The sequence below is a fragment of the Accipiter gentilis genome, chromosome 8 (genome assembly GCF_929443795.1).
Source record: "Accipiter gentilis chromosome 8, bAccGen1.1, whole genome shotgun sequence".
Lineage (NCBI taxonomy): Eukaryota > Metazoa > Chordata > Aves > Accipitriformes > Accipitridae > Astur > Astur gentilis.
The window spans coordinates 14,542,511-14,560,468 of NC_064887.1; the positions used below are offsets into that span (position 1 = coordinate 14,542,511).

At 41.0% G+C, this 17,958-nt stretch overlaps 1 protein-coding gene across 1 annotated transcript in view; it reads right to left on the reverse strand.

Moving 5' to 3' along the window:
- Positions 1-7,310: 7,310 nt before the first annotated feature.
- Positions 7,311-17,958, reverse strand: part of ADGRL4 (adhesion G protein-coupled receptor L4) — a 76,492-nt gene continuing 65,844 nt past the window's right edge. Inside the window, exons 14-16 of the mRNA XM_049808966.1 lie at positions 11,308-11,399; positions 9,567-9,735; positions 7,311-9,043 (exon numbers count right to left, since the gene is read on the reverse strand). Coding sequence (XP_049664923.1) covers positions 8,981-9,043; positions 9,567-9,735; positions 11,308-11,399 — 324 coding nt within the window. The 3' untranslated portion in view covers positions 7,311-8,980. The remainder of the gene's footprint in view (positions 9,044-9,566; positions 9,736-11,307; positions 11,400-17,958) is intronic.

A 17,958-nucleotide genomic window follows, 5' to 3' on the forward strand; every position in this document is an offset into this window, starting at 1 on the left:
GTAACAGGCAGAATAAGATAGAGAAAGAGAAAAAAAGAAAGGAAGATAAAAAGAGATTTCTAGCAATGTATAAGCAAAGCAGGATAAAGCTGAATAGCAGTTGGATTAGTGCAGCATGAGTTTGTTTTTAAAGTACATCCCTTTTCTGCACTTCCACCCTCTCCCATCTGCCCCACGGCCCTGACCTTGTTCCTCCCCATTTCAAAAGAGCCGTCCCTCCTTATTTCCCTTCTGACCTGCATTCCTCTTTGCTGGCTGTAATGTGGCGATAAAGGCACCAGTAAACCCAGCCAGCTTGCCTAAGATCACAAGATAAGGAGGGTGATGTTAGCAAATTAACTGAGTGGTATAAAACAAAAGGGGGGAAAAAAAAAATGTTGTGAGGAAGCTGAGAACTTTTGAACCCATTTAAACAAATAAGTGGCAGAGGAGCAGGCTTGTCTGTCACAGGAATATCATGGGGAAGAGCCAAGCCAGAGCTTGGAAGCTACGATCAGATGCAGCCTCCGAGAGCAGCCTCTGGTAGCAGAGGAGAGCTGCTGGAGACAGGGGAGTTCCTGCCGTGACGGGACGGACGGTCCCCTTGGCCGTTTACCACCCCTCGCAGACCTGGACCTGATACCCTCAGGTCGCTCCGGCCTGCAACAGCTGCAAAGAGACAAAGAAGCCTCTTTGGGTGCTTCCCTTATGATTATGCTTTCCAGGGCCCTAAGCTGGTAAAGAAAGCGTGCTGTACTGGAAATAAGTGCAGTAAGGCTTTGGGATACACGCAGACTCATTTATTTAGTAATCTTAACTGGCTTTCCTGCTTTTCTACCAGCACTAAGGGGGTTAAAACCTTCCCCCTGGGCTGGCCTCCAGAGATTTTGCTCTCTGTGGCTCCAGATGGCTTTCAGATATCTCTAAAGTTTTGCTGCCCGCATTAGTGACAGATGTGGGAGTTATAATTTGAAATTTAGGTTCACTAAAGCAAAGCGTTGTGAAATCCCAGGAACCCGCAGACGCACTCTTAAATGCGCCAGTGGTACAGATCACAGAGAACACGCTCTCACGTAACGCTGAACAAGAGACTTTACTACCAAAGAACATCATTTCCCTTTCCCCCCTCCGCTTTATCTCAGCCTTCCAGTGCAGCCTTCCCTGGGAGCCTCCCGCTTGGCTTTTTGCCGCTCCCCCGAAGCGGCAGCCCCAGAGCCCTGCGGCGTGGCGGCTCACCGCGGTGGGCACACCGGTGACGGGCCTGGCAGCGCTTTCTGCCGGGCCGAGTCGTGCGTGCCTCCCGCCGCCCCATTCCCGGCGGCGCAGCGCGGGCCTCCTGCCTCAGACGCTGGCTTCCTCATACAGCCGGAGCCACGCGCTAATTGTATATTGGCATCGGCCCTGCTATTTCAGTACATTTATTTCAACCGGCACCTAAAGCAACCTGAACCAGAACCCATCTCGACCACCGCTTTTGTCGCAAAAACAGACAGATTTTTTCATTACCTTCATGCAGCATGCTCGAGAACCACATCCAGAGCATGCTTTCCTTACAAATTCCCTTCCTTTCTTCCTGCTATAGAAAGGGGAGATCTGAAACGTGGCCGTGCTCCTGGAGAGGATGTTTGCTTTGGCAACCGGCCCATAACCCTCATCTGCAGAACCTGACAGGTAAAGCCTCTGAGGTCAGCCTGCATTGGCACTGTACAAGGCCTCGAAAAGATACTATTGCTTGTCATTACATACAGCCCTTCACCAGCAGCTCTCGTACGCAGAAGAGACACGGTACAACCGTCACCTGTAACATCCTCCATTAGTATTGCTCATCGATCTGGGGGAGGAGGCCTAACATAGCCATGCGACGTGATCATTTCAGAATGGGCTTGAAGTAGATGGTACGTAGTAGAGATAATCTAACTTTTTGGTCATTCAAGTGGTTAAGATAAGCTGTCCTTCCAAGTGGTCAATGTTAATTTGAAAAAATGGGTTTATGTAACTGTCATACACTATATGCAATTAAAGAGTATATTTTTGTTCATCCTTGTCAGCACAGACATACAACACGTGCAGAGAAGAATATCTCTGAGATGGATGCACCCTAAGGTTGTCAGATCCAGAAGGATGCTACTCATTTGTAGCTTACAGCATACGTATTCCACACGCACAACAACTTTCTGAAGAAAGCTATAGTTTTAAAGGACAAAAGCCAAACAAACAAGACCATTCAAGCCATGTGACAGTACAAGCAGATCTCATAGGCTGAGCAGAACCACAGGATCTTTCCCTTTTCCTCTCTTATTGTAAACTTTTCCCTGCTGTTTCTGCAGGATTGTGCTGTCTGATTCACTAGCCTGTAACATTTTTAGCCTTGAAATGTTGCATACAAGTCATTCATTAAAAAGGTAGCATATAGGCTATCATTGGGAGTTGCTTTAAGATTCAGCTGATTTCCCCCCTCCCCCCCACTTTTGTTTAGCTTTAGGGGAGACATCCTTGCAAACTGTTACCATTTGATGCTTCTCTCATTTTCCCAATAATCCATAAATCTGTTTGCATTTCCCCCCACCCTCCTTTAAATGCTACTGCCTCCTCTTCCCCACCACTATTCCCCTTTTCTTTTGTCAAGTTCAGTTATTCAGACAGGGAAGCATGTGGTTCTCTAGATGATAGCTCTCAACTATCCATCTTGTCCCAGAATTTATTTTTACTTTTTTTTTCCCCTCTTTGAAAACTTCACACATTTGGGTTAGAAGACACTCATGCCTTTGTTTTGTTACCCACCAAGTATCACTGTTCTTACCTTTATATCCCAGTTCTCTCCCTTTCTGCCTCCCTGTTGCAGTGCTGAGATCCCTTACTCTCTGCAAAGCCAAAAGTTGCACTCCAGCCTCCTCACTTGTCCTGTTAGACTGGGGGCTGGATAGCAACTGCAGGTAGGCTGTGGGTGCTGGGTACACCACGGAGGGGAGGGTCTCTCCATAGGTATGTCCTCATTAGTACCTGCCGGAGGAGGGTGGATACATGGCTCTGCCCCATCCAATTAGAGAGGGACTGTAGGCACCACTGCTTCTGAGAATAAGGAGAGAAAGGAGTTGTGTTACAGGCATTAAGTGCTGATCGTAACAGAGATAAACCAGAGCTGAGCATAAGGAGGAAGATTATCCTTCACTAGGACGTGCACTATAATTTCAGCAAGGATATACTTTGCTTTTCTTTGCTTCCATGCGACCCACCTGCTGAAGAGGTGCACAAGCTGCCTCTCCCTTAGCTGACATCTATACTAAATGGGTTACAGCTGCTACTAATTTCATTTAGGGCCTAACCCCTTGACGACAGAAGCCGTGACTCCTGCACAGGAGTTTGATGAGTCCTAGCTGGGTATTTGCACATGGTATTACTGCAGCTCTCTTAAACAGCAAGGAACATATTTTCAGCTTAAGTGTGGCCTGATCTTTCATCACTAACATAAATGAGCTGATACTAACATGGTTAAGGTGGGCATTTGTAAGTGTGGCAACAGGAGGGAAAAACCTCACGTATGTTAAGGAAGACAGAGATGAAATCAACAATGGCTCGGGAGTGGCAAGAAAAGCAACTTTAAGTTCACTTTAAAAAAAGAAAAAAGCTCATAACATCAGTGAATGAAAAACAGCTAAACAAATTTCACTGTTGATAATGAGCAGGAAACCCAGTGCTTGGGATCATGAGTTTATGCAAATCTGTTATTACTGCAAATTGGCATCCTAAGACCCTGATCCAACACTTGCACATATGCTTAACTTTATGCACATGAGCAATCTCATTAACGCCAAAGACTTAGTCGTGCATAAAACTGAGCAAATGCATGAGTGTTTGTAAGACTGGGATTTAAACACAAGGGATGGAAAACAAATTTACTGTATCATCAACAATTATTTCTGAAACCCATCAGAAGCCAAGGTGGTGCCAGAAGTCTGTTTAGTGTAGAAACATTCAAAGAGAGAGAGGAGTGGGATTTTGAAGATTGCTGCCTTTAACTCAATCCATTAGGCCCAATAATGGTGGGCCAAACACAGGAGGAAAACATCCCTGCCCAGATTAAAATATAACTGATTATGGGTATTGGAGACATAGTATTTCGCATCACATTTTACAAGATAAACTGGACTGCCTCTTAAAAACACTGATTTCGAACTTAGTTATTGTAAAGAAGAACTGTTTATAATCAACTTGGATTTGACTATGTTATTCAGCAGTGTTTCACACAAGTCTTACGAAATTAATTTAAGTGGTATTAGGTTTATGTGGATTCAGAGCTGACTGCAGCATTTATATAAATAGTTAGATACAAAGGCTGACATGGGAGGGAGGTGCCTATTGCGCCGCAGTGAAGACTGATGGCTAGTCTTAGAGCTAGTTTTAATTAGAGTATTCGGCAATGCTTCAGGAAACAGAAGAGCTCCCTTATGTTATGAAACCTGACAAAAATATGCTATTTCCTTGGGAATCCAAAAGAGTAAATACAATAAAATTTGAGTACCTACCAGCAAGACAAGAAAAAACAAAGAGCTGTAAAACAAGGTCTGTAGAAATAAAACTTCTGCCAAATTTAAAGGGATAGCTCTGGAAAAGGAATTCTGGGAAAAGTCCAACCCTGCATTGGGAAGATGTAAAAATAAGGCCTCTACAAAAAATAAGGTCTTGTTATCATAAATAGAATCAGTCAAAAGTCATGTTTATGTATCATGATAATTTCTGTGTGCTTTTTAAGCTTCTTTTTTTTTTTTTGTTTGAAAAAAATTTAGTACATTCTCAGCAGTCAATTTTACTGCTACTTTTTATTTTGTGGTGTTTTTTTCCATACTTTCTGTTCTTTTCACCCAGTACCATTGCTGCTGTCAATTTTGCTGTGTAACAATAAAGTTGACGGAATTATGATACTTTTTGTTAGTCACATCTTGCAGCTTGTTTCAAAGCGGCAGTTCCAGGACCTCTGGGTCCCATGCTTGGCTGTGTATCTGCCTCCTGGTGAAGTCCGCATATTGCAAGGGCTCTTGGTTGTCCATAGGGTTTGTTTGGGAGGGTTGTCATGGAGATACAGGGTCTGAAAAAGGCACTATGGTCTTTCACGCGGCTGCAGTCTATATGGACGTGAGGCCCACAGCAATGGCGGTGAGAGCTGAGCTGGCAGGGAGCCAGGCAACTTGTGAAAATGCTTTAGCACATTTGCACTTGACATTTTGGTTGTGGTTAAATGGAGTATCAGTGCATTGATGGCCAGCTGTTTTCAAGTCTGCATCCATTTTAAAGGCTGAATTTTATATAAAAATAGCTTTGGGGGATGACTCTGGTGAGGTAGCAGCTTCACTTCTGCAATCTCACAGCACAGTAATGCTGCATGTCCTGAATGTATGAGAACAAAGTGAAAAGAGTAACACAGGCTGGAGCAGCTTGTTGGCCAGGAGCCCTCCTGTCACTAGCTCTTTTCCCAAAGGATAGAAAGTTTTATCTTTCTTCATGAGTTACGTTTTGGCTTTTTTCTCTCATCTATACAGGTTTCAAAGAAGGAGGTAGGACTTCTGTGACTAACTGGCATCTGGCAGGAGCGTGATTCTGAACCTGGCTTTAAGGGATTATCATGACAAAGATACAAACGGTGGTATTATTGATGAGAAAAGTGATGCTGGAGATGTAGCAGCAGGAAGAATCAGCCCTGCAAATCTTTGTTCATTCTGCCTAACCTCACCATGTGCAACATTGCTTTATATGGCTCGTCAATAGGATGCACAAGTTTGCAAATGCCTGGCTTTGGGGTACCACCATGTTCTGAGTTGAAGGACTGTGAGAACTGGAGAGTGGAGGAAAGTCTGAAATAAATTTGAACAGTATTTATGGTATTTTCAATGCCTACCTACTTCAATCCAGTAGGTAAAGAGCGTAGACGATCTGTTCATCAGTACAGCTCTGGCACATTGAACCTCCCAAAGGCTGTGATGATAATTAACTCCCAAATGTTGTGGGTTCTTTGAAATACACTTCCAATTCTTTGAGGAAATAATTATTTCAGAATAAACCAGTCTTTCTTAATCCAGACCTTATTTATTATATTCTGAAGCACACCTTGAAATGCAACACTGAACACAAATTTCTCTTTGATTGGTTTAATGGAAACAATTTCTCTCTTCAGCAAGAACTTGCTCTCAGAGTGAAACCTTAACATTTTACTTTTTTTCTGTCTTGTCAATCATTGATTTTTTTTTTTTTTCCTGTTGGCTCCACCTGGAGATGTCATATACCTCTCAAAAGCACGTAATCTGAAAAGATGCGGAACAAAGTTTTTATTTTTCAAACCAGTCAACTAGTTACCAGTTGATCTGACAAATATGTCACACAAATTTGTCTTTGGAAAAAATGTTTCCTCAGCTGATGCACGGCACTTGAGTGCAAGTTTGCTTAACAAAATCATAACTAATGCCCAACTTATTTTTCTGATTTGATATTTCCTATCATAGACTCATAGAAAAGTTCAGGCTGGAAGGGACCTCAGAGGGTCATCATATCCACCTTCCTGCTCAAAGCAGGGTCAGGTATGAGATCAGGTTGCTGGGGGCTTTATCCAGTCTTTAAAATCTCCCAAGATTTTAACACAACTGTACAACCTCTGTGGGCAACTGTTTCCAATGCTTGACTATCCTCATGGTGAAAAGGTTTTTCCTCATATCTTGCTGAAACCTCTCTTTTTTCAGTTTATGTCCATTGTCTCTCCTCCTCTCTCTCTGCTGGATTTGGGCTAGTGTTACTAAGGGCTGCGGACCCCCCCACCCCCCCCACCCCCCTTTTATTTCTCGTCAGTATTTCTGCATGCATTAGGGAGGACAATTCAATATCCTTCAGGCTCTAAGGCAATGAATCTAAAGAATTTTTTTTCTGCTCCTTATGTGCTGTATTAAAAGATGGAAACACATTCTTGCATGTAAGGAAAACAGAGTTTCAATGAAGATCTGACCCAGAGACTGGAGAACACAGTTTTCCTATAGAAGATGTTCTTTCATTAAAAAGACTATTGTAACCTAAACACTTTATGATATATTTTCTTTCCAAGGAACTCCTTCAATCTCACTGAGCATGCTGAAGTCATTATATAGTTACTAGAGATGCTTCTCTGTCCATACAGACTTACTACAGGTTACATTTCTGCAGGAGATTAAAAATGATGTATTAGTGGATATCCTTCTAAAAATACTCTTTTAAGTAACATGTATCTGCATCTTCCCAAACCTGGAAGAACCTATACAACAACAAAGGAAATACAGCAAATAATTCAGGGCAAATAGTATATAACTATGAGAACTTTTACCACTGTATTTATTTAAATGAAGGGAAATGTCAAAATGTGAAAGCTAGGCACTTCAGTTTATTCACATATTTTACATTCAAAGGACTAACAGATATTTTTTTTTTTTCCCCCCAAGAAAAAAAAGAATCCTGTTCTGGTTTCCAAAATTTTTAGAGAGACATGGAATATACTTAATGAAGCACGCCACTGCAATGCATACAATGAAAGCCTTGTGTTTATGGGAAAAAGATAAAAACCAAACAAATTTCACCATTACCAAAAGAACTTTTCCTTTAATATAAATAAAATTCAGAGTAGTGCTTTATTTTAACAGACCACACAATAGTGGGATTTATTAACAACCACGTATTTACAGTGCCTCACTGGTAAAAATACCGGGCTTCATCTGAGATCCTAGACACCTCCTGAGAAGGCAACGTGGGCTGAGGATTGGTCAGCACGTCACAGAAGCTAGGTGCTAAAAGGGTGAAATAAAAGCATGCTTTTAAAATAAGTAAGATGGCAAAGGTGGAACTGCTGATGCATCGTGTTTATGCCCTGATCTGGCAAAACTTGCACCTCAAGTACTCCCTTTGATTTCAGTAGATCTATGTATGCTCCTAAGTTTAAATGCAGGATAAGTGTTTCAAAACCAGGAGCCTCAGAGGAAGACAACTGCTTGACTCAAAGATACTATGAGTAGAGAAAACTGCTGTAATTACAATTTTATGTGGTATGGAGGCACACAACCTTGAATTTAAATCCATATTCTTCTGCATGAGTGATTTCTACCATTTTACTTTTAATCTGATCCTACGAGGTCTGGATTCCAAATATCTCTATCAAGTGACAAACTTGTGAAAGCGTCTTCTTCCCACAGCCTCCAAAATCATAGTGCCAGTTTAGCAGATCTCAGTGTTTTTGGCAATTAAATAAAATAAGAACCAGATCTTTGTCAAAATATTCACAAAATAATCTTTCACTTATAAAATGGCTGTCCCACCATTCTTGTATCAGACCTGACCTCAGCTTTTTAGGTCTAAACAGTTCTTTAAAAGTTATAAAAATAAAGAATTGATTAATATACAAACATATATTTCAGAGTGATAAGAGAAAAATATTAAACAAATTCCTTTTTTAATCTACTTTAAATTAAAAGAAATGTTTTCAAAAGTCTGGGCTGAAGCAGATCTTTATCTATTGACTCTTTAATGGAACCCATTCCCTGCAGATGGCCACATACAACTTAATTTAAGAACTCATTACTACAAAAAGACAGCGAACATGTTTCCACTAGCAAAGCAATTCATTAAATCCAGCGTGCCAGTTGGTTTTTGGTATCTTGCTTTCAAGAACTGCAGTAATTTCTAATATTAGAAACAAAACCCAAGTCATGAAAAGTCCTGAGCTTCTTTAGAAATTTGCTTCTTTCCCTGGTCTTCATTAATATTTGTTTTGCAATAATCTGGTTTGTTTTGTGTACTGTTTGTATACAGCATAATATAAATGCTCTGTTTGAGTGCACACGTATGTACAAAACGAGTCAGTAATTCAGTTAAGAGAGATGCCACCTCACTGGGTCATTTCATACTTTCACAATACCATATTTTTATGTAATATCCATAACAACATCATCTAGGTTGCTCCCTTCTTCCACTGAGATGTTCATGCATGTTTTCCTTCCATTTATCTCAAGCAGCCGAAACAGCAAGGAACATTTTTGAACAACCTGTAATACTCTTCCTGAATCTGAAATAAAAATATTGAATTAAAATATGAAATAGATTTATTAATAGGTCTATAGGTCTTTAAACTCATTTTGTACTGCTGCTGTCACCAGAAGTTTTAAGGTGGGGCTGCTCTTGACTTTAGGACAGAATACTGAAGAAAGTATCATGTCAGGCTAGTGTGAGTGAATGCTGCTGCTGACTGGAAAGACTGGAAGTGAGTTTTGTTGCACACATTGCGTTATTTTGTCAGGTTAATGGCACTGTAACCAGTTTTGGAAAAACATGTTTCCATGTTTCATATATTGGTATTAAAACGGGGACGAAATATGTGAGAAGGTAAAAACTGGGCAGAGGTTCTGTCTCTGCTGAAGGCGATGGTAAAATTTCCCCTCTTCCCTCCTCTCCCCCATCAGTGGCACAAGGATTTCCTCCCTTGCTCTGACAAAACATTTGCACCACAACTCTGCTTCAGGGCTGGGGACCTGCCTGTGTAGGTACACGAGGCTGCCTGAGTCACTTCCCACGAGGAATGGAACACTTACCTTCCTAGACAACACGCAAAGAAATATGAAGATGAACATCCCCTGGAATGCGTTGAAGATTGTAAAAAGATATGCAGTAACCACAGATCCCTGGACGACGTGGAGGACCCCGAAGATCCAGGTAGCCCCAAGGAGGAACAGGAGAGCAAGAGCACCTCGGGCACAGGACCTAGACAGCAAGGACATGTCAACAACGTGCGGTCACCTGCCATTTTCCTTCCTTCACCGCTTTGGATGGTGAACGCTGCCTGGGCAATTTTTTCCCAGCTGCAAAGCCCTGAGAAGTGCAAATGCATGGGCTGCTCTTTAGGGTGTGCTGTAGCACTGTGGCACGAATAAGCTGACCTAATCACTGCAGAAGGGCAAAGGAGTAAAACTGGAGGGCCTTGAAACACTGGCTTCTTTAATCTTCAGATATGTTTTCTCTGGTGTACTGCAGCACCATATGATTTGATTTAAATCCACTGTTAGTGTAATTCCCCAAGGAAAAACATATGTCTGTTATGAAGCATTCCCCCACTTTTCCTCCCCCCCCCTTATCTTCCTTAAAAATAACCCAGAAAAATGTACAGTATGCTCTTAGGTCAGTACATATGCGTGACATCAAAGGGTGCCCAGGCTGCCTCTCAGGTTCACTGCAGAAGATGGTGCCAGTTGTAAACCTAGACTTTCTTTCTTTCTCTCTCTTTAAAAAACAAAAAAATTTTGGTTTTAGAACACAAATAGTCTTAAATAGTTCCTGGGTCAGCATATTGATGCTTTAAAATTATAGGAACTGATTGGCTATGATTTTTTTCTTCCAACATGCTGTAGAGCCCTGCTCGCAGACTTGAGCAAATTACAGCATGTTGTCTTGGAAATGAAGCCACTGATTACTTTCTTATTCATTCTCAGCCCAGTCATTGCAGGACTTCCTTTGAACAACAGACATTTTTAGCAGCATTCCTCTGAAATGAATAATTTTCAACTTCATTAAAACCAGCGCACCACATGAAGCTATGAAGGGTGAGGAATAAGAGAAAGTAATCAATCAAACAATTGCTAAATCCTAACTATAAATCTAGTGCATTGCATTGAAACTGCAGGAGTGTTCCTAAGCAACACAAACAGTAAGTTGTTTTCAATGTTCCCTGTAGTACACTTCAGCTTTTCCTGCACAAACGGTTTTCAAGGTCCATATAAATCAGTTTTAAAGAGAGTGAGTTGATGGAAAAATCATAGCAGCATGCAAAGTAAAAATCCTGGAGAGAATCCTCCACGTCCCCCCCCCAGCACCCCAGAAGCACAATGTCCTACTGTAGACTTTTTACAAATAACATGAATGGCTTGATTTTCTTATCACTGAATTACTTGTTACTTCAAGGCAAATATTTTGGTCCCAATTCAGGCATAAGTTTTGAAATCTGGTTTGGCTTGCATAGAGGCTGTGGAAAGTACTTAAGAAAAAAGGACAATTCTTTAACCTTGCCATCAGCCTTTACCCTCTGGTCATTATGGGCCACTTGTATTCCTCATACACCTCCCACACAACCCCCGTGTTACTCTACAAGGTATTGCTCAATGGGAATAAAGACTGCAAAATCTACCTCCAAATCTATATGAGGGGATAACAGAAAAAAAAATAAAATCTTTTTCTCCAAATCTTCCAGAAGATTTAACTATTATTTTTGAATACTCACTTTCATTTCTGGCTGTATTTAAACTTACAGAAAGTAGAATTTGTATTAAATGGCAAACTTACCTTATGTTTTCATAACAACTAACTTCTGGCTTTAACATTGCAGTGTGTCGAAATACTTTATAAATAATCACTCCGAAAGCCAACAAATTAACCTGAGGGGAGTGAAGAAAGGAACTTTTAGTTCAAACCAGGATGCTTTTGAATTTCAGTAACCGTTACACATTTAAATGAAACAAGTCAGATAAAGTTTCTGTGTATTTGAAACCTACAGAACCCAGTGCCGGGAGGGGAACCCCCCCACCCTATTCTGATCCACTTCTATTAAAAAAATATGAGCTCTGTAATAAACATTGATCAAACAGAGCTGTAACTCTACCTTATCTCAACAGTATCACCACCAACAGTCTGCAAATGTTTATTGATTTTATTGGTAAATCTCTTCAATTTCCTGCTGAGATTTTATTTCTCTAAGTAGAGATGTTTAAGAAAAGAAGAGAAGAAGAAAATAAAAAAGAAAACAAAAGACAAGACAAGACAAGACAAGACAAGAAAAGAAAAGAAAAGGGAAATGGAGAAAACCAAAAAAGCCCCCCCCCCCCCCCCGCCCCCCCCGGATTTCCTATTGAACTGTATCGTGTAGATCTTGACAAAATGTATGTCTTTTGTTGCTGAATAACATTAATAACATTATATGTTCTGAGGTCTTTGGGGTGTGAAAACTTTCAAGTGGCACAAAAAAACTTTGAGGTTTACACAAAGAATTTTTTAAAAAACTAACTTTGGTTGAAAGGCTCCTTGCTGCACATTCTCTCTTGTATTTTATGTTTGTTTCATTGGTGAAAAATTTCAGTATGTTTTTTTCTTGCCTTCTTTATAATGGCATCACTTTATTTGAGTTTGAAACAGAAAAAAGCAACTAAAAGAAGCAGTTTTGCAAATGATGCTCAATTATGGTTCTGAACCTCTGTTTGCTCGGCTAGGCTTCACTGATATTTCATTTAAATTTATACTGCATTCCTTTAACAATGTAGATGAGTTTGCTTTCTCACTTTTAAAAAAATTCTTATTTTGCTTTGCAGCATTTAACATCAGAATCTATTAAAAATGTTAGTAAATGAACCAAGTTTTAGCTGGATGTCATCCAGATACTCTTTGTAGATCCTTGGTTGGAATCCCTTGGTGGGTTCCTGTGGGCTTCCAGCTGTAGAATGAATAGAATTAATGTCTTCCCCAACTTGTTTCTCCAGAAAGGCTGTGTGGTTTTCTTCCCTCCTTCTTTTCCTTTAAAAAAAAAATCCTCCAAAATGAAAACAAAAGGCTGCTGTAGGAGCACAGCATCACTTTAAAAAGAATCACTTTCATTTGTTAACGCTTGTTATGTATGTCCTCAGAACATTTTTGTTGTGTCAAGGGGGGAGTATCTGATATTAAATGCAGGCTCTGCTTTAATTAGCTGCATGCTCATACTTTAATACAGCATAATGTATTTACAATTTGATAAGACAGGAGATAGAGCTGATTAGCAGTTTAGGGAATTAATCCTTCACTGAATACCTTGTATTTGCGCCGATCGTGAGAGCTATTCTGAAGCTCCTTATATTTAAAATTGTAATCTATAATACCTCCTAAACCAGCAATTTTTCAAAGTTAATTATAAGTCAGTCAGCAGTTGTGGGTAATTATACACAGACTTACTTTTTATCTTATATTTGTTGGTGAATAATATATCAAATAACTTAGTGCGCACACTGTAATCTGCATAACCCACGTAATATACTTATTAATCTGAAAAAGGTCGGGTGAAATGTGATCAAAGTACCACGAGCACAGAGAATACGCACCGCTACTTCTTCAGAAACTGCTATCAAGGTTGCAGCACAAACCACGCGACCAACCTTCCCCTCTGCCAGCCCATCACCAGGATCACTAAAGTCAATGAGAGCCTGCGTTTTGCCATTAATAGGCTCTGCAAGGAGCTCTGTGGGCCGACCCCCCTCCCCCCCCCCCGCCCCGTCCTTCGGCCACGTAAACCAGCTGTAGGACTGGAGAGGTTTTGCTGAGCAAGGATGGGGCGGGCAACAGGCAGATGTGGGACCTCGCGGCACCGGACTCCATTTCTCTTTGTCCCAGCGGGGCTTCTTTACACAAATACTATTTACACTGTCTGTTGCACAGGATAATAGGATTTGGCCCTCTGCATTAAAGTAATACCCATTAACTATGATCTTTTCATTCATCAATCCATTCTAATGGGAATAATCCGTACATATCGGGGGAATGGGAGAGGTTAACACTGGCTTCTCGGAGTCAGCTGCCAGAACACAATTATTGTACAATACGTCTCAGGTAGCCTCGCAGGAGGTAGTGTTACAGGGTAATGAGGGTGAGCTTAACTTCTGAAATACCCGGTCATTTCCAAGATTTATGAAAGTCTTAAGTCAGTTTTTGCCCCATTTTGAAGCACTCCATTATTAAAAAATATCTATAGCAAAGTACATAGACTGCCTTTACACAATGTCCAGTGTCTCAAAACAGTAGCTTTTAGGCAAAATTGCATTTTTATTTATTTTTTTTCTTTTCAGGCTAAGTTAAAGTCCTCTGGAACTGCATTTTGTCCTTTGGGGGACAAAATAGGTAACAACAAAATAGTTGTAACTGTCCTGTGACAGACACAGAAATGCAGCAAAACTTGAGGGAAAACAATAATGTGAACTCAAGGGTAAATCTAGGAGAAAAAACTAGCCAATGTTAATAATGGTTCAAGTGTGGCTTTTGGGGGAAACTGGTAATCCAACAGGTATCCTAACCTGAACATATTCTGCTCCAACCTGATGCTCTGCATATTCTTTACTATGAACATACCAGTAGCCTCAGCTATTTCTGGGAGATGTAAAGTAAAAAGTTCACGTTGGACGGTTGGACTGAGTAGGAATACTGAGAAGTTGGACTGAGTAGGACTAAAGGGGAAATGGCCTTTAAATAACCGATATCCCCAAAGAGCCATAGGTATTTCAACAAATGGGATGGGAAGTCAAATCACCCAAAATGCCTGGCCAAAGATACAACCACTTAGGACATTTGAATCTGTATCCAAAACTGAGCCTCAAATGAGCAGAAACAGAGGCAGTAGGCTGTAAAAGTCATCCAAAATACAGAAAGGCAGAAGGAATCCTGGATCCCCAAATCTTCCAGCTGGGACAAACTGAGGAGCTTCCGCATGAGAGACACTGAAACATCTGCTTCAGCTGCTACTTATAGCCAAACATTGTGTTTTATACTTACTTTGGTTGTAATTGCGTGTTTTCGTTTTTGTAACTAAAGCACAATCTTCAGACCTCGTCGAATAAACCTGCGATGACGTTTATAATTAAGGCTGCCTTAAGGTGACGGGCAAGGTGAATGAGAGTGACATGGCAAACGGAAGGCACGCTGTCTCCAGAGAGAGCGAGGTGCGCAGGCAGCTGTGAAACCGAGCTCAGGACGGGCTTTGCGCCGGCCTGGGAAGGGCCGGCCTGGGGACTGCCGCTGCCACGTGCCAGCTTTGGGGAGAAGGTACCGGTATAATGAGGAGAGCTGCTCTGCAGCTTTGGGCAGACCCAAAGCGTGAAGTGTTGTGGCATGGCCACAGTTCTGTCAAGTGAATAACGACGTTACAGTGTGACACGGCAAGTTCTTGTGCCTTTGTTTTCAGTGCTATTACATGGCTGAGCAGTCAGAGAAACTGCTGCGTGTCCTGAGAGGGGATTCTCGGCAAGTCTAATAGGCTAAAGGGGAATTGCATTGATTCCAAGACCAGAAATGATTTTTTTTTTTTTTTTTTTTTTATTTAACAAATGACCCCAAACTGCTGTTGGGCAAACAGTGCACTCAGTCCTTACTATTTCACGAAGGAAACCTCTGACTTTCTTCCTGCAAGCCCAATTCTGTGAGATGCTGAGCATCCTCAGCCCTGCCCCTCCCCGAGCTTCCATGGGAATCAGGTTTCACTCAGCAAGCTCAGGTACAGTACAAGACTAATTTTAATAATTAAACTATTCCTTTTTTTTTTTTTTTTTTTTTTTTTTTTTTTTTAAGTGGTTAATCAAAGACAAGGGCTTATATAGGAACAGCCCGTGCTCACAGCATCTTCAGGGAATCATTTCTCCTTAAAGATATTTGTAAAAAGTGTTTTTAGCTTTATTAAATTCTACAAACGTTGTGGTATATTTACGAACAAATGGTAGGAAACTTAAAATACATTTATGTGAAATAGATATTAAATAAAGGCAATTATTAGGATCTCATGAAATCAGGATTCTGTAGATATGGGCAACACATTTATGTATCTGTACAACCCAGGATAGTCTCCAAGGAGCCACAAATCTGGATGAGCTAGGTTTTATTGTACACCCATGACTTAGTTTAAAGGGAGGATGGTAAGTGTTTGGTGCATCCCTCTTGGGGAGATGACCTGTGTGAAGGGTCACAAGGATTTAGGACTTTGGAGTGACTTCTGGCCCCATTAAACCGATGGCAGAACTCCTGTTAAATGGTAAAACTCCCATTGCCTCCAGCATTGTCAAGGCTTTACCTCTACACATCATAGAGAGTGGCAGTCTCAAGGGATTCACAGGCAACAGCGGACACTGCTGTGGGTTTCACTCTGCAGATTAGCGCTTGCATGTATCATGGACGCACACTGTGGAATAGAGCAGCATAGTGAAATTTTTCCTGCAGCTGCGTTTTGGGGATGTCCGTGGTACAGTTGCCATGCTCACAGCTGTGACGCTGGTGGGCAAGATACAGCAGGCACACAAGGAAGAGTTCAGAGCTGCCTGGAGCGGTACAAGTCCTAGGATCAGATCTGACCCACAGCTGCAGCAGCTGCCTGGATAATTTCCTCTTGTAAAGAAATTCACAGGAGAGAAAAAGCGATTGCAAATTCAGAGAAATTTCCTGGTGCTTTCCTAATCATTTTGTCAACAATAAGGAGGTTTTGCCAAAGGAATTGGCCTGGGGAGCTCTGTTCGATCAATCACATGTATTTTAGGATAGGATGGGAAAAACTGTGTGTGGTGTTAACCTACCTCCACCTAGAGCTAGGATGGCTTGGTAAATCTGTTTGCAGATTTGCATCCCTCCCTCCGTCTCAATGCTACTACGGCTAACTGGCATAGGCTTCCGTAATGAAGGAAACCTGCCCAACAGTGGGCATGGGTAGAGCAAGATGCTGCTGCTTTGTCTTCTACTCCTAGCAGCTCTGGGACCCCCCCAGCAGAATTTCACCCATCCGCAGCTTGTAGAAGAAAATAATAGAGTTGTATGCATATCCAGACATGGTAATATTTACTCATTTCTTTTTCCTAAGATGAAGATCCAGAAGAGCACTGAGAAACAATCTCATCTATTGTCTAAGCAAATTACAAACTTCTCTGTTGATTACTAACCGTATTTTGCAAACTAAGTAATAATATAAAAATGAGCACGTAGGTCCTAAGATGCTACATGTTCCAAGCTGTTGGAGTTCTGCTAATAGCATATTGCTTAGCAACTGCTATATTTAAAATAGGTCCTTAATTCCACTGTTAAATGTACGTATTTTACATACTGGAAGAGTAACATAATGTTCTATCCTCAAGTAAATATGATGTTAGTGCTTCACACTGCATGAAACCCTCTCTGTGTAGGTACAGAACGATAGCTATTTTTAGTTGAGCACTGAATGGTATGAAATACACACAATTTAATAAAGCATGCAAAACATCTGCCTGCAAATAAAAATATTTGCACTCATGTTGAAGAGTTGTAGTTTCTTTCATAATTAATTACAATTAAACTGTAAGATACTGAGTGAAGTGATATATCATCATTTTGCCCCATCATGGTAGCTGACAGCTGTCAAATTTGGCAACTAAGAAATCTTTTTTTTCTTCCTCCCCTCCTCCCTCTTTTTAAGAAAGCAAAAGAGCACTTGAAAGCTCGGAGGGAAATGGCCCATCTTTCATGGCGGCAGCTCAGTTAGCACCTGGACATCTGCTAAAATGAAACAGATCAGGATGAGAGGCATTCAAGAAAATTTTGTCCGACATTTTTGTGTTGAAAAATGTCAGTTCATTAGCACTAAAAGACATTTACTGGTTTAGACTATACTTTCACCAGGAAAGGCTTCCTGAATAGGATAGTTTTTCTGATTAAAACCAGAAAGGACACTCCTGAACAATGAAAATCCCCGTGGACAGGGCATTTATCCAGGATGTTGGAGACAGGGGCACAATTTTCTCTTGTACTTAATATTCAGACTAGGCTATGACCCTTAGTTTCTCCAGCCCCTGTAGCAGCTATTCGCTGCTATTGCTCTGTCAGCCTTGCTGGATCTATTCCGTGCCATATAAATAATTAAATATTCACTGGAGCAGGGAGACCTGGATCTCCCTCACTCCCCAGTTCCTCATCCAGGCCTATCTAAAGACAGTTGGTTTTTTAACAGTGGAGTAATTGTTTAATATGAGACTGAGTTTTTGAGGCTATTTCCAATACACATGTATTTACAGAATTAAAAAGGAATTGGTAATTTCATATGAGATATCCCTGTGTAAAAGATACACTCCAGCCTTTCAAAACTTATTAAAACACTTTAAATACCAGCCTTTTAAGGCTCTCTAGTGTTACAAAGAGGAGAAGGTATAAGAAAGAGGCAGCTAATTCTAAAGATTCAGACATACTAGTTCTGAT